This window comes from Tyto alba, unplaced genomic scaffold, assembly GCF_018691265.1.
Source record: "Tyto alba isolate M040663 unplaced genomic scaffold, T.alba_DEE_v4.0 Super-Scaffold_33, whole genome shotgun sequence".
NCBI lineage: Eukaryota > Metazoa > Chordata > Aves > Strigiformes > Tytonidae > Tyto > Tyto alba.
Window position 1 is genome coordinate 14855797 of NW_024881308.1, and position 16918 is coordinate 14872714.

General features: G+C 36.0%; 1 protein-coding gene across 6 annotated transcripts in view; it reads right to left on the reverse strand.

Annotated features, from left to right (window-relative positions):
* The window catches only part of DIDO1 (death inducer-obliterator 1), a 56161-nt gene that overhangs the window by 27268 nt on the left and 11975 nt on the right, over positions 1–16918 (reverse strand). For 3 of the 6 annotated variants that reach the window (XM_042801196.1, XM_042801195.1, XM_033010444.2), the window contains exons 2-7: positions 14358–14568; positions 12073–12183; positions 10831–11749; positions 10204–10522; positions 7132–7344; positions 6098–6323 (exon numbers count right to left, since the gene is read on the reverse strand). In XM_042801196.1, coding sequence (XP_042657130.1) covers positions 6098–6323; positions 7132–7344; positions 10204–10522; positions 10831–11749; positions 12073–12183; positions 14358–14463 — 1894 coding nt within the window. In that variant the 5' untranslated portion in view covers positions 14464–14568. Of the gene's footprint in view, positions 1–88; positions 5664–5766; positions 6324–7131; positions 7345–10203; positions 10523–10830; positions 11750–12072; positions 12184–14226; positions 14569–16918 lie in introns of those variants that run through there. The other 3 variants (XR_006166106.1, XM_033010446.2, XM_033010445.2) reach the window with 3 other exon arrangements.

Below are 16918 nucleotides of genomic sequence, written 5' to 3' on the forward strand. Positions count from 1 at the left end.
GCAGAGAAAGACCTTTTTCACTGGCTATGCAGTCAAGTGAGCAAGTTCAAAGAACTAATTATTAGTAAAAGAAAGCAAAACAGCAGTAGAGGGTGGTGAGTTTTTTTTTTTAATCAAACTTTCATCACTTTCAGTGTTGATGACAAGAGATAAACCACCCTAATATTCATAGTGCGACCATGAGTTGTACCAAATTTCTGTCCCCCCAACCCTTCCCCTCAGCAATGGCTCCTTATACTGAAGCCAAGCACCCATTATGGCAGGAGTGCTGGCTTTCTGTCGTCCAAGCGCCTCGGGGGTGGCTAGGTGCTCGAAAGGCAAAATAGGAAACATGCCAGCAGCAGGGACCAGCCTTCCTAACTTAAGAGACATGTTAAAAATCTTCATGTGGCTGACAGCTACAGGACAGAGGTAACATACCTTGTAGAGCAGAGAAGGGGAGCTCCAGTAGTTCACAGGCAGGAGATGATAATTGCTCCCCAGGGATCCCACTGCTCCTTTTAATTGTCTGGACCCCAGGGGACGTAGGCTTCAGCAGCCACTACTGGTCTGCCTCCCTCCACAGATCATGTGTCAGCACAGCCCCTGTGCCAGCACAGCCCCTGCCATTCTCATGATGCAAGTTCAGCACTGGAGCTGTGTTACATCAGCCACTCCCTCTACTATCATCCTTCCAAAGCCAGCAAATCACCAACATGAATTTCTCAGAAGTTCTGGCAGACTCATCTTAGGTATTCTGAGCATTATTTGGTCTGTCAGCAGCGGTTCTGAAAGCTCTTCTAGTTGCAAAGGTTTAAGGCTAGACCTACAGATACAGTAGCCATGTGTCCCAGAAAACAGCCAATAACAAATTCTTTTTATTCCCTTGGTGCTACTCAGTACTTACTGCCTCTTAGTATAGGTCTACAGTGAAGAGTACAGCATTAAGCAAAGACATTTTAGCTTTCAATAATTAATTCAGATGCCAGATGTAGTTTAGTTATAACAATATGGAACTTGGCAGAGGCTAGTTTTCCTTATGGGGAAGCACTCACATCAAAACAAAGGCATCAGGTTTAACTACAATTAGTCCTTGCAGACAAACACACTTATGACTTAAGAACGGCTTCTCCGTTTAAGTAAAGTAGTATTTAATAGTTAAGCTAAACCAACAGCAGCATATCCATGTAACACTGCACTCCGTTTAAGAGTCACAATGTAAACTAGTACAATCTCACCTGAAATATCGACTTGGCACCAGTCTGTGTGCAGACAAGGCCTCACATTTTTTCTTTTCATAACAGTACTTACAGCTTCCTACATCAATTTACCTCCTCAGCCACAGTTCCTGTGTCTTGTGTACTACATTTTTCCCCCTGCTTTCTTTATAGTGGCGTATTTTCCTTCCTTCCTGACTTCATACTGGCATTACAGAAAAAAAAAAAAAAAAGACACAAGAGAAAAAATTATGTATACTCTAACCTAATCATTTTGATATGTGCATCACATCTGATGGTGGGCTCCCAGTATCACTGAATTCCCTGTACAAATTCTCCATATTTTGTTAGAAGTGTACAGGAACAAAGCAGTCCAAGTGCCCTTTCTATCTGGGATCTTTAACTATACAAGCAAACCCTACTTACTCTGTGAATAGAAACAGGTCTTAGGTGTAGAAAAGTTTAGCTGCAGAAGAAATGAAGAACACTGAAAAGATGATAATAGGAAATTTGTACCGCCAGAGCTGCTCAGACCTGGCCTCCCACTTCCAGGAGGTGGCAGCATTAAGTTGTCTCTCCGTAATTCACTGCTGTAAAGCACGCGAGGTACCACAAACGCTGTGCTTTTCTCTCAGTGAAACACTTCCGCTTCCAAGTCTCAGTCATTAAGAACTTCTATGAAGTACTAATAGCAAACAAGGAATTATAATAGATAGTTGTAAACTCATACTATTTATCTGGCTACAGTTAAGTAAGCAGAAGCTTAGTGGCTTGGTGTGACAAAAGAAGTGCTTTTTACCCTGGAAGTTCTATCACAAGAAGAATAATAAGAAACATATTTAATGTTTATTTTTTATCTACTAAACCCTCTTCGCTCTCCTGTGTGCTTAGTTATATTTATTAATAAATGCAGTTGTTTAAGTAGTTTTAGCAGCTGACTTGAGTAAATCACTGGTTCATGTATTTCTTTTAAGCCTAGTAAGGTAAGTCAGCTGAACTACAACAAAGATTAGAAGCACTGATCAGTTCTTAGTAAAACTTACAACTGGGTAGTTTAAAAATTGGGATACTGCAAATGTCTATCCTCTTCCCCTCCTTTCAGATTAATTTTCCATTTTAGAACTGCTGATACATTTGCTGCAGACTTCTATTTGGTAATTAATAGCAAAAATATAGAAAAAACTCAAGTTTTGCCCTATCAAGCAGAAAACCTGAGTTCAGGTGCTTCAGACATACACTGATACGGCTGATAAACCTTTGCATCAGCAAACTTCATGTTTCAAGTGTTCCTTTACCCTCCTTTTACAGGGCAACAGTGAATATAATGAACAAAACTGTTTCAAATGCAATACATTATATTAATTAGTGTAAAACTTTAAGTATAAAAGCTCTCAGCAGAGTCAAATAAGCAGTGGAGACAAACTGCTTTCGTGGTTCCTTCTAGAAAAAAACATGTTTATATTATGCCGCTTAAAGTTTGTCCTCCACCACTATAATTAAAAATAATGCTTCCTATTATTGTTAGATGTAGGTTAGTCTGCTAACAAAACTGAAAAATTTCAGAACTCCTTTTGGGTGGTGCTTCCCCACAAACACCTAGATGATCTCACTAGATAAACACGAGTCTGTTTTGCATTTGTTACGAATTTTACATCTCCTTTGATATGACCTAAATACTGATAGTTAACACTAACTCACATAAAAAATTCAGGATTCTTATCACAACTTGAATCCCTGAACAGGGTTCCTAAATCAATCTATATCTTTGTTCCAATCTGGCAGCTAGGATGACTTTTGAAATTCAATGTAAAAGTTGAGCGCTGCATATTAAATTAATACCAATGTTCCTAACAAAATTAAAAGCAACACTTCTGAAAGGGAATGTGACACATACCTGATCTCCTCTTATATGTGTAGCTCAAATAACTTAATATTCACTTATCAAAGTTCAAGGTATTTCCCACTCTAGTTATTAATTGAATAACTATGATTATTTTCACTCGGAACATCAAGATGTTAGACAGTGTCATCTATCAGGCTCCAGATTTTGGTGTACAAAGTCACTTCCAAGTACAGCCCTAATTAATCCCCCCAAAAAGCAGCTACAGAAAAAACTTAGGAAGTGAAGAAACACAAACCAATGGCATAAGAGGAAAATAAATCACTGTTCTACATAACTGCATACTACTACTACAAAACATCCTTTTTTCCTTTTTTTTTCTTTTTTTTTTTTTTTAATGCAGAACAGGTTGAGAGGAGAAAAAGGGGCTTGGTGGCAGGGTTTAGATGCAGATATAATATACTCCCCTATCATCCAGCACATCTGTAAGAGTGGCTTGAGTTTCTTCTTGCTACTACTAAATAAAACTACTGTCATACATAACAACAAAATCTTCTATCTAACAAGTACTGAGTAAATGTATAAAGTAAAATCCATGTCTGATATATGATAAGCTGACTGATGGAAAGAGAGACTAATTCTGCTATTCACGTCAACTTTCCTTTAGGAAATAAGGGTCCTGTGCACTGAGGTCATAAATAAGCATTTGCAGACCATGGCTTGAAGCTCAAAGAATGTGGGAAGTATTTTGAAATGCCGTATACATGGAGGAATCCTACTCTTCACCTCCTCTAGCAGACCTTAAGTCCCAATATTAGACACCCAGATGTCTGAAGCAGTCATCTTAAATGTCTTTCATAATCAGTGTTCGGAAACACGCACTTCTAAACAGTGAGTCACTTTGTTCTAAGATTAGTGTCTGAAACAGATTACATGTTTTGTCCACTGAAGGTGTTTTTCTTGACAGACTACCTCAGACTTAAAGAGTTCTAACTTTTAGATACCTCAAGTGAGATGATTCTCACGAATTTCCATAATGATATAACTTCTATGCTTTGAACAGCATATAAAGATTTGTTATTTATCTTGTAGAATACTCTTAAGGATGATGCAATGGCAGCTTCTCAGGAAGATTACGGATCAAACCCATCCATCAAAGAGCAGGACAATTTTTTTCACAAATACACAAACAAATTACCTGGGAATTTAGTAATGGCACAGAGTCCTCACACATTAGTACAACTTACCTTAGTAACAGCAATCTGAAGTTTTTCCTTGCATTTGATATGAGAGTTCTTCATCACATGAACTAGGTTGTTTTCTATGCATTATTAAAATTCTGGTACATACACGTATTTTTGAACCAATTTAACAAATTACCTACAGGAATCCAATCTTCTGCTGGAATTGGTTAAATCCATATAATCTCCAGGGTGGTAGAATTTAAAAGCAACCCCCCCCTTAAAAGAACCCCAGCAAACTTGCTGCCTCAAAACCGGTATTCCTGTATCCTAGAAAAAGCCTATAGCAATAAGGACATTTTAAGTGATGTGGTTATATGGTCACTTTCTTTCTCAATAAAATTTCAAATGTCATAAAAGTTTGACATGTAAAGTAAGCCCTTATAGTTTCATTTATGTCTTTCTCGCCTAATTTTAGTTGTATTTAAAACATTCGTATTTCTGACAAAAAAAAAGTTTCTTTAGAAAAAGCTTAAAAGAATATGCAATTTTATCAAAATATGTATCCTAAGAGTTCACTGAAAAAAAGGCACAGGGCCCAAATAACAAAATATGCAATAAATATATGCAGGAAAAAATTACAATCATTTAAACATTTGCTATGGTAGATACAATTAAAATGTACCTCGTAAGTCTACTACGTGCTATAATAATAAAACCCAGTAATTTAGGGTAGGCAGTGTTCCCTCAGTGTTTAAAAATGAAATCTAAAAAAAAAAATCTCATCTTAAACATAGTTTATAAAGTCATCAGTTACTTTACATAAAATGTAAGTGTTTATTTCTGAAAATAAAATGTAAATTGGCTAAAGTGTGGCAAAGAAAGCTGTGAGAACTAATTCCTGAATTAATTAATCTTCAAGTGAGTAAACATTAGACACCAGGTCATGTGTTTTGTAAATGTGAAATGTAAGATTTCATCTGAAGCTCCACCACTGCATTATAAAACTAGTTAGCTGGAGTCAATCAAAAAACATCATTAGCAGAAGGACTTGTTCAGGCTACAAAGCAGTATCTACTTACCTTTACATGAGTTACAAGGATGCTATTCAAAACCTGCAAAAATACGCAAGGCAATATCTCTGCCTATTATCCGCTTAAGATGTGTTCTTGTGTGTGTGGATAATGTGTGAAGTATGAACATATAAATAGAAAGAAAAAAAAAAATACAAACCAAAAACAGAGTACTGCCTCCCCCCAAACTTAAAAGTAAAGAATGGTCCTTAAATTATTTCATGTAAAGAAGAAAAGCAGCAGGAAGAACTTGGATATACTTGACAGTTAAAAGCTGTTTGCAGGAGTGTAAAGTATCGTTGGATACCACGCTGAAGATTTCATTCTTGCCACTAGCACTGAAAATGCAAGACCTGAGAGACAGGTGCCCAATCTAAATCACAAAAATACAATTCAAATTAGTACAGTCAATTGCTGATTTACAGTGCACGCTGTGCAACCTTTTTGTAAAACAACACAAATGTATCAATACTTACCTTTTCTAGATTAGAAACAGTTATTGTCTTTATGGTAAAAATTTAAAGCTTAATTGTGTAGTTTTCATCCAGAAACAAGCTGGGTAGATTGACAGGCTCTTAATCACACAACTGTTACATGATACAAATGAAACTTTTAAAAGTGTTTCCCATTTGCTTGTATCCGTGTGAGAATCTTTGAAGGTGGAGAAAAGTAGTTTGGTACCATATTAAGAAAAAAAAAAAAAAAAAACCCAGATCCTAATCTCCCTAGTCTTGCAGAGGCAAGAACGGATGGGTATTCAAATAAAATGTAAATGATTATTCAGGAATATCCCTATGCGATACATACATTTGAACAACAGTGAAGATGAAATGGCAGCAGTCTTTTCAGGCTTTACAGCATTGTAATTATGATCGCTTGCCCAGGATGGTGTGGTGTTTTCTGCTGCTGGCTCTTTAGCAATAGGTTGAGTGTTTGCCTCAGTCTTGGCAGCTGTCAAAACAGTCTTCTTCACACTCATCTCTCTTTTCTCAGGAAACTGTCTTTTTTGGCTTGAAAGAGGCTTAATACCTGCCTGTGTGATTAAAATAAGCTTAATTACTAATTATCATAAAATATATTATATTTTACAAACAAGCACAGATATAGTAACATACGTGTGCACAAATTTCTTTTATAGCAAACTCCTGTAAATACACTTTAAATTATGTAATTTCACGTTAAAGTCTATAAAGCAAATGTAATACATACTCTAACTTCATGAAAAGAGAATGGTAAAGAAACCACCTCAAATCAACAGCACTTATCAAGTTCTAAGTTGTTTTTTTTGTTTGAAAAACTACTGCCCATTTTATAGTGGTTTCAAAAGGAAAAGGAGAAGGCTTTGATTTCGTATTTTTGCTTCCCAAAGCACACACACAGTACAGTCAGACTAGTTCACAATTCACAGTAATTCAAAATTACTGCCCAAAACCCAGTAATTTCGAGTTTTAAAAATGTAAAGTTAATTTGGAATTAAATTCACATTTTTTAAAAAATAGTAATAAATGTATTGTTTCTACTTTTTTTTAAAGGTAGATTAATTTAGATTTTTTTTTTTTTTTAAAGTGCACTGCAATCTAGAAGGCACTTGCAAGAAACTGTATCTAGAGGCAGTTATTTTACAGGCAGACTTTTAAGAAGTGACAGGAAAACATTTTATTGTTAGAAGAATTAAACAATGCTTCCACCACAGAAAAAGGCGAGAGAACAAAAGAAAATTTAATAGAAAGCTCCTCTTCAAAGTAGGACTTAGAAATTTTATTTGACTCAAAAAGGAGGGCACACAGAAATAAGCCACTGTACTTCAGGACAACTGTTTTGGATCATGAACATAAGCTTACCTGAAGCTGAGATTTTGTCATGCCAGGTTTTTCAGATTTTGGTTTGATCTTCTCTTTAAGTTTAGGTTTTGCATCTTTGCCAGCACTTAAAAACTTCATAGTGGCTGCAGCATGTTTGAGAATGCAGTCATTGCTGCAATACACAGAATCGGGCTGAGCCAAATTAAAACAGCCAGGACCAATGCACTTTGATGCACCAGGAGCTTCAATTACCTATTGAAATGGAGTGAGTTCAAATTTCAAACAGGAAAACAGAAACATACGTTTATAACATGAAAAAAAAAAAGCTTACTTATCATATGTGCAGACTGCAGCTATGACTCTTAGTGACTTGCATGATTGCCAGCGTGAAAACAACTTTCATTCATGATATAACAGAAACAACCCATACAAATACTAGAATTTCACTCTTGTAACACACTATGTTCAGAACGTATTGTATTTTCAAGTGGTTGGTCTGCTAGCAGTAGACTATGAGAGGTTGGTTCCTTAATTTTCAGATCCCATGAGCACACAAATACTTTTTTCTGATCTTCTACATCATGTGAGAAATCTTAATAATGGAGAACTGGTTTCTCAAGAACAAGGTTTCTAAAACACATTGTACTTCTGTATCACCATCAGCTGCTGTCCTCAACCATGCACACATGCAAAAGGAAGTGCTCAGATTCAGGACAGATAGTTCTTCCTCTAGAGGTTTACTAATTTTAATTTTAGAAGTCTTCAACTTAAACATAACCATTCTCCTAGACAATTTTGCCATAGTCTAATACTTCTTACACACTGTTTGCTTATGCAATCTATATTTTCCTCTACTTCACAATTACTCTCCAGGTATCTCAATATGTTACATACAAATCACTGCCTCTTCAAATGTTAAGACTCAGAAAAGAGAATGTTCCTTCAAAACAGAGTACGTTAGGTCCAAGTCTAGAAATATTTGAAAGCTCTTTAAGCTCCAACATATCACCTCCAAGTATTATGCCTTTAGTCTCACTCTTCTAGATTACTCCTAAAAATGCTACACAATTGACCTAACACTCAGAACTACTGTAATTCTAGACAGCCTCTCCCCTTAATAAAATGCAATTTGTAATTAACAAAAGTAAGTTTTTCAGGAATATTTCCAGTAAAAGAAAAAAAATATTATTTGCATAGCGCAGCTTATTTTTCCCCAAAAGTCAGTAAAACAGCATTATCTGCCCAAGTCTGATAAAACCTGGGTTTGAGAATTTTCCCATAAAAATTAAGTTTATGTTTCAGAATACTTTTCCACCTTGTTACACACTTCACTGAAGTACAAGAAAGAAGTATCAATACATGTTCCATAAGAAGCACCCTAAGAAGCACCTAAAACTTAAAACAGACTGAGCCATCATTTCTAAGGACATTTACTGAGATGATGACAAAACTTCCAGTACACAATTTCTAGGTATTTTAATCACAAATCAAAACTCTACAGCTATAGGTGCTTATGGACAACAACAAAAATAAGTCTTTCTCAGGGTGCTCAGAATACTAGTGTAAGAGAACAGTTACAATGGATAATGAGACTGTTCAGTCACCTTGATTTCAGCACATCAACATGCGAAATAGCATTGATCTTTGTGCCTAGAATGGGCAGGGAATTCTGCAGAGAGAATGGTGCTTGTTTATACAAGCCATAGAGGGATCTTAACAGAGGTGTGAGGGACAGCACCGGCTAAAACACCGACTTAACTGTTCAGTTTTCAAAACATGGTACTGCCTGGCAAACAAGTGGTTCCATTCTATTCCCAAATGCCAAAATACCACCTAAAATATAAGCAGTTTTTCCATAAGAGGCAGTAAGTTAATGATAATTGTGTTTTTCTTTCACTAAAGGAGAGATGCCTAACACGTTCTAAGCAACTATGCCAATATCAGAGTAATTGGTGATACTCACAAGCAGAACTTAAAAATGAATAATACACTGTCACTGAAACGCAGACCAATGCCAGCAGAACTGGACTCTCAAAAACGTTTTTGTGTACAAAGAAGTACAAATGTATTTGAAAACATTTTGCAGAAAAATACTGTTTTCTACACATTTATCTTAAAATAGTAAATATTTATACATTAAGCTCCCTATGCTTATATGGATAGCTCTGCTATTTAAGTTGACTAAAAGTAGAAAGGTGTTCCATAAATGTGTTGTAGAAAACGTACAACAGAAACATTCATCCAGAGATGCTTAAACTTGTAATACTTATTCTAGGGATGATTTCAAAGTTTAAAGATTAGGTGTGAAAGAACAAATTCATCACTAAAAAATACAAATAGCTGTAGCATTCTAACAGCAAATAGACTAAACATGCTCTTCAAGGCATAGTAAGAAGGTAAACGTTCAAGATGTTGGCATTACTACAGCAGCTTTGGCAGTACAAAGACTATTCCTGTAGCACTAAGTTTTTAAATTTCTGTACACTGAGCTGAAGAAGCTTCTTTGCCTGCATCTTGAATGGGCATGGAACTTGCTATTACAAAAATTAAACTTCTCTATTTTATGCCAGAATTTGCAATAATTCAAAATACATGTTTTTATGTTAAAGTCAGGGTAAACCAATTCTCTAATTTGAAGAAGCATCTGAACAAAAATCAGAACTTCAGAGACTAACTGGAAGTACAGAGGAAGTACAGGTGGAATTAACTCCAACAGACACTTGTCAATGTTAAAGAGTTTTACTATAATTGAAAATATCCAAAATTGTTTGAGATTATTTCAAAGCTAGTATAAACCAGTCCAGAATTCTAGTATTTTTATTGTAAGAACATCTTATCATTTGACTTCCAGAACAGTATTTAGGGCAGAAGAGCACAAAGCATCTCCTTAGACCTACACAGAAGTTTTAAATTCCCCACTTCAAAATAACACCTTCTGCGTTTTACTTCTGATACTATAGATAAACTTCTGCTAAATAGTAATATTTAGCAGAATGTTCAGCTTCATATTTAGCTTTAAAAAACCATGTCAGATTGACAGCTGTACAAGGAAGCTATTGTCTCAATGTTCTCAGCGAGATACGAAAAATAGGAAACGATTAAGATACTTACAGGTTGAAATATCTTTAGTTTTTTCTTTCCACTTGGATTTGCAGCTTTTTCAATCCTACCCTTGATTCCTTGGTCCTCAACAGATTTTTGTTCAATTGTTCCTATGCTTGTGAATTCTGTGCCATCCACATTCATCTGCCCCACTTTAGCTTCCTGCTGGTCTATTTCCGAAACAGGCTCATCCTGTCCCTGTAGAATGGTGCAGTTTGGACAGATATAGTCCTCACCATTCCTTTCCAACAATCGCCCTCGAGCCTCAGAAATACCCACACAGTCACCATGAAACCATTCTTCACATCTGTCACAACAAATCATAAACCTGAAAAAAAGAAACAAAACAGTAAAACACTGTGAAATGAAAAGACAATTAACACTCAACAGATATTTCAAGCAGCAGATCTTATTAATACCCTGCTAAAGTACCAGTATACTGTTCTGCCTCACTGTTCAGTTCTGTATTCATTTCTTTATCTCCTTTTAAATGTTTATTATACATTTCCTCCCAAACTTCAAAACAAACCCACCAGGCCATTTACATATACTCAAAAAGCAAGCATTAGGTTTAATTTTTCACCACAGAAAATTCCAACTACTTGAGCTGCATTTTTAGTTGAAACCTTTGCCCACCTGTTGTTATGAGGCTGACGACAAATACAATATAGTGCATTTGGGTCATAAATCTCAGACTCGGGTTTGCTTTTGGGTAGTTCTTCGGGTTCTTCATCTGTGATCCCTTTTGTGCCAGGGGCAGGCTTTACATCCTTCTGAACCTGAAGATCTTCAGTGTCTTCCTCAGATACAACCACTTGACTTGCAATCTCAGTGCTGTCTGCAGTCTCAGGCTCTTGTTTGACAGGCAACTCAGACTCACCTTGTTTTTCAGATTGGACATCACCTGTTTCTGTAGGATCTTGTTCTGAATTTCTTTTCCTCAGGCGGTTCTGTATATCCTTCAACGTCAGCTGCACAGGTTTCTGTTCAACACGTTTCTTTCTTAGTCGATTCTGCAGTTCTTTTAGTGTTAACCCATCACTGTCACTATCAGAAGTATCTTCCTCCTCTTCCTCCTCCTCCTCCTCCTCTTCCTCCTCCTCCTCTTCCTCTTTTGTGCGTCTGCTTTTAGAGCCTTTTTGATCCTTACTACTCCTAGTGCTAATCCTCCGAGTTACAGGTTTGATATCTGGAGTGCTCTCAACACTATCTTCTGAAGCAGTTTCAGCATCTGTGGCTGGACAGGATGCTGGTTCACTTGAATCTTCCAGAGCAGTAGGGACACTCCTCCTTCCTCTGCGTCTCACAGTTGTAAGAAATTCTTCCACTCTCTCTGTTCGCTTTGGTTGCCGTCCACTACGCCTGAGGTTTAAGCTCTGTTGCTGCTGTTGTGGCTGTTGTTCACTAGAGTCCACATCAGCATCTCCCACACCTTCTCGCTTAGCAATTGTAGTCCTTCGAAACCCCCAGGTCTTCCTGAACTCTTTACTTGTAGGCTTGATAGTTTTTTGTTCCTCCTCATTGCTTTGCTCACCTTTCTCATCTAAAACTGATGCTAAAAACAAGGGAATAGTTATTAAACTGGTGGTGAAGGAAGATGTTTTTTCTTAATTTCTTCAACTTAGTATTATTTTCTTTGTGATAATATATACATGTCTATCTCTACCTCATTTTATGATCCTGAAAACAGATAAAATGCTGTCTTGTGAATGCAATACAACAGCAGTAGCAATTAAGTCCATCACTGGACATTGTGCCAACGTAAGAGCTGTTACAACCTCTTCTGTTATTTAAAAAATATGTATATACACATATATACACACACACACTGGACAAATATGCATATTTTCTGCTCAATTTAAAAGGAAGAAATCTTACCAGGAGAACTATTTTCCATGTTGTCAGTATTAGATTCGGATTCTAATGGCACTGGCTGTGAACTTATAGCTTGTTCCATAGTACGGACACCACTGTCCCCACTCTGAAACACTGAAGAGAAGCATAAAGTTCAAAATTGAGATTCAAAAATATTCATAGCCTAAGTAATTATTAAATATTCTGATGTAATCTCACTATGTTACTGTAACAAATATTTAACTTGAATTTCAAGGTGCTAATAGTCACTGAATATCAACAAAAAGTTGACTGAATTCTTTCAAAGACAAAGTATTATGTTAAATATATGGGATTGGACACTATACTGACATATTTAATTTTTTAAAATTAGGATTTCTGATATTTCTCAAAAAATCCTTTCATGGTATCAACCTATTCCCTGGGGTTTGTAGGGGGAAAAAACCTATAGTAGTTCCACTCCTTACGTGGACACAAGAACCATACACCAGACTGAAAGAACATGGAGAAGAACAATGGGTCATGCCAACAGCACAGAGTCACTGTTTCAGAGGTGAGGGCTGTTTGATATCAATAACATTCTCTGGTAGAAAGGACTACTGATTTACCTGCAGCAAGGTAAGAAACAAGGTAGAAACAGCCAATTTAAATTCAAAACTACTGCTGTTTAGATCATACAGGGTTAGTCGTAGAATGATGAGGTTCTGGTTTTTAAACAAAACAAAACCAGAAAAATACCCTCGTCTTCCTTGTTAAAATAAACTAGGTCTATATCTATTAAATAGCTTAGCTGCTATTTTTAAGTTGTTTCAGAAACACTGGTGGGTATTCAGGATAGAGCAACACACTTTCCCTTCATTATTTCTCTAGCAAAGTTTACTGGATAGAAAAAATTATACAGGAAAGAACAAATTAAATTCTTCTCTAACATCTCTCTGGAAAAAAAATAAACCTGCATTGAATGAAACCTGAGAAAGGCTGCTCCTTGACATAGGTACTTATAAAAAGGTTTTCAGCATGTATAAACTACCAAAATGACAAAAAAGAAAGATTCAGCAAAGAACTCCCAACTACCACAGATGGATCCATAGTAATAAAAAAAAAAAAAAAAAAAATCTGTGCAGACAACCAGGATACCTTTTTTCTCAAAAGTCTTTTCCAGCATATTAGAGACTCTCTTACTTGAGAAGACAGAAACAGATGAGAGAAATAAATACAAGATCTGAGAGTACATTTTGAGTAATTCAGGAATAACCTGGCTTGAACAAATATTAAAGTCAGTGCTGCATCATGGTGCAATGTTTTAAATGAGTTGCATGACTTGTAAATGCTCTCCTAAGTGAATGCAGAAACTATGTTTTGCAGTCATTGTAATTACATTGCTCATGTGAAACCATAATATGCAGTAGTAAGTACACCTGAATGAACTGAGTAAACAGAAACAGTACTTCAAAAACAAGGAACACTACCAGCTCTCCCCCCAAGAATGTTTTTGGAGTAGTTATAGATGTATTCTTGGCTCAAGAATTGCACAGGTAAGTCAAACAGAACATTAACAGAATTCCTAAGTAACAGTACTTGCGGAAAGAATCAAAAGATATTTCTAACAGCTGTATATATGACAGCTACAAGTTTTCAGAGGCATCTTTTAGTAAGCTTTTCCCAATCTTGCAGCGTACACCGGTGATAAATGCCGCCTTATTTCATATACTGCAGCAGCTGCATTACTGTTCTGCCTTATCAAACATGATCTCTCTACAGTGCAACTCCTCTGCTTTCTAGTATTATATTTAGCAATGCTATAGCAGAAACTGTCAAAGCTATGGAAACAAATATCCATGCAGATATATTTAAAAAAATTAACACTGAAGTTGTAACCTGACAATTGTTTCAGTGTAAGTGTTGCTGTAAAAGCAGCAGGCTCCAGAAAATTAGTTACTATTTAAACTGATGATTTTTAACATGACAGCCAGAATAAAAGGTGAACTTTAAGCCTGCAGTAGACAGGTAAAAAGTTTAAACTGCTTCAATCTAATATGAAATTCCATTAAGTTCCCCCCATTAAAAAATTACTAACTATAATTTTTAAAAATTTAAGAAAAAAAACACTAAAATTATATTCACACCAGAAAAAGGCTGCAATGGCAGTAACGGAACAAGTCAAAAGTTAAAGTTTACCTCTTTCTTTACCTCGGAAGATGAAGAAATGTTACAAGCTACAAGTAGAAGTAATCCAAATTCTGAGATTTACATTCCAGATAAAATGTAAAGAAATAAGCAGTCTCTTCAATGTCCTCTGTATGCTTTACCTGACACAGCATTAGAGGTTTTAGAGGTTTGAACGGTTTCTCCCTGCAGAGCTGAATGAAAAGGAGAGCCAGAGGAGGGCAGCAAAGGATCAGAGTCATTCAGCATTATCCTTCCAGCACATGCTGAATTTCCTGATTTGGAAGTGCCAGACTGAGCCTCTGAGCTGTCAGCAGGATCAAATATTATCAATCTTCCTTTTCCTGCTGGCTCCTGGAAAAGAAGAGACCCAATAAGGCACTGATATATTTATGAACTTACCTTACTATTGTTTACGTAATTTTTGAATTGTTTTGCCGCTTATATTATAAAGCACATTCCATTGTTTTGTCTTGACAGTTTTCTATTTTCATAAAGACTTTGAAACAGGAAAGAAAAGCCAAAGTAAAGCAATACCCCCTCCACCACTTACCAACAGTTGAGACCTTTGAAATAAATACAAAACACAGTTGTACACTCATCAATTCTTTCAGATCCCATTCAGACTTCTAGACCAATAACAAGCTGAAACTGACACATCTATTCCATTTACAATATTTAAAAGCATTCTGAGAGTGAGATTTAATAAACGTATATTGTGGAATGAAAATGCCGAAATGCTTTTAAACTCCATCAGCATGCCCAAAGGATGATTTACCACTTTGTACTAAATTTCATCTCAAAAGACATCTTCACCTTTGAGGATTTAAATCTAAGTGGCTACTCAGTGGTTTTGCAAGGTGAGATAATAAAAATGTATAGTTCAGAATTAAGGAATATTCCTTAACGCTGACCCTTTCACTAATAAGGTTTGCAGTATAGAACATTTCAGAAGATTGATTTCAAGGACAACAAGTTTTATCAATAACAACACATTTTCCCAAAAATTAACCCTTGGAAACATCTCAAAATCACAAGGCATTCATTTAAAGCATCTGAACAAGAACAACTGCTCAATCCAGGTGTCTCAATTCACATGCAAAACGGTAATGAACATCAACACTGGCTGCTTGCTTCTAAGCTGCAGGTGAGCTTAAAAATCAGTAGGAAATGCCTGCGTTTAACCTAAAGCAGTCTACCTAACTACAAGAATGCTGGAAAAGAATTTGGGAGGAATAGGAGGACCAGCTGGACAGGACAGAAATAGTCATTTTTAAACTGGCCTATAAAATAAATTAGTGAAGACGAGAGTAATACTGCACACAGACTCTGCATGCCAGCATTCTGCAATTAAAGATGGAGGGGAACTGCCACAGTAGGTGTAGGAAATAACTAAAACATTAATGATTCTTTCAAAGGAGTGAAAACTGATTGTTACATACATACACAGTCTGACTTTTCTTTTTAAAGAATAAGTCATTTTTTTTTCTAAATCTCTCAAGGCCCCACAACTCTGCTGTTTAGAAACTTTTTGCTTCCTAACCAATGATCATCCCTAGGTGTTCTCCAATGCCATGTCACCATCCCAAATATGAGGAGAGGGGGGAAAAAAAAAAAACAAACCTTCTCCTCAAATTATTCCCACTCCAAAAAGAGGAGGAAAACAAAAAAAAAAAGACAATACAATAAACTAATTTAAAATACCCTAGTGCTATATCTCATGGCATTGAATACCTGCTCTAATATGTATTTTGCTCCATGGTGTGAATCAGTGATTATATCCAGGGAGTCAGTCACTGATGGCTGAAGACTGTCTGAGTTTAAAGTGCCTTCTTCCACGCTGTTGCTCTGTAATAACCTTTCAATCTCCCTGTTCAGAATCTCCAACTGATCACACATCATGTAATTTTTAAGTGATATGCCTAAAGGAAGAGGGAAAGTCAGCTAATCACTTCTTGTTCAACTCTAATATTAAGCTATGAAATAAACGATGCCTCTAGAACATGCAAAAAGTGCATCCTATTTGAATAATTTATCCAATAACATACTAAAAGAATTGTCTAAAGGATTGTTTTCACAGTGCACAATTATGTATCTGAGCATTCAAGGCCCTGCGTGCAACACACTCTTTATAATTACGTTTGAGCCATGAAGCCAATACTGTTAAAGCATTCCAAAAATGGAATTCCAAAAATGGAATCGGCATCCTCTCTTCTTAAGAGATGTTCTGGCTCATTGAACATAATACATTTTACAATGGTTAGTCATACCCCACCCAGTGTCAAGGCTGCACAGTTTACAGCTCTGATTTCACATAAAATAGCATTTTAAACACAAATAATAATTGAAAACTAAGAGATTTTATGCTCCTTTTGCATAAGTAGATGCTATCTCATTATTATTACCTATATTGTTACCTCTATTGCCTACAGGAAAAAACTTTAACAGAACTGCAATTTTAAAATAATTTCACATTTGAAAGGTATAAAAACTCAGTACAATTAAAACACTAAAATTGCAGACCCCCTACATTTGCTGTATAATGCTTAGTTGTTTCTTCTTATTATTTAGTATCTCAATTCTTTCCTTTCCCCATACGGTCCAAATTATTTTTCATAAAAAATAGAGTAAGTTTCAAACTTATTTTACATTAATCTACTCTTGCAGAACTGGTTAAACACCTAAAGGAACCTGAAAAATCACA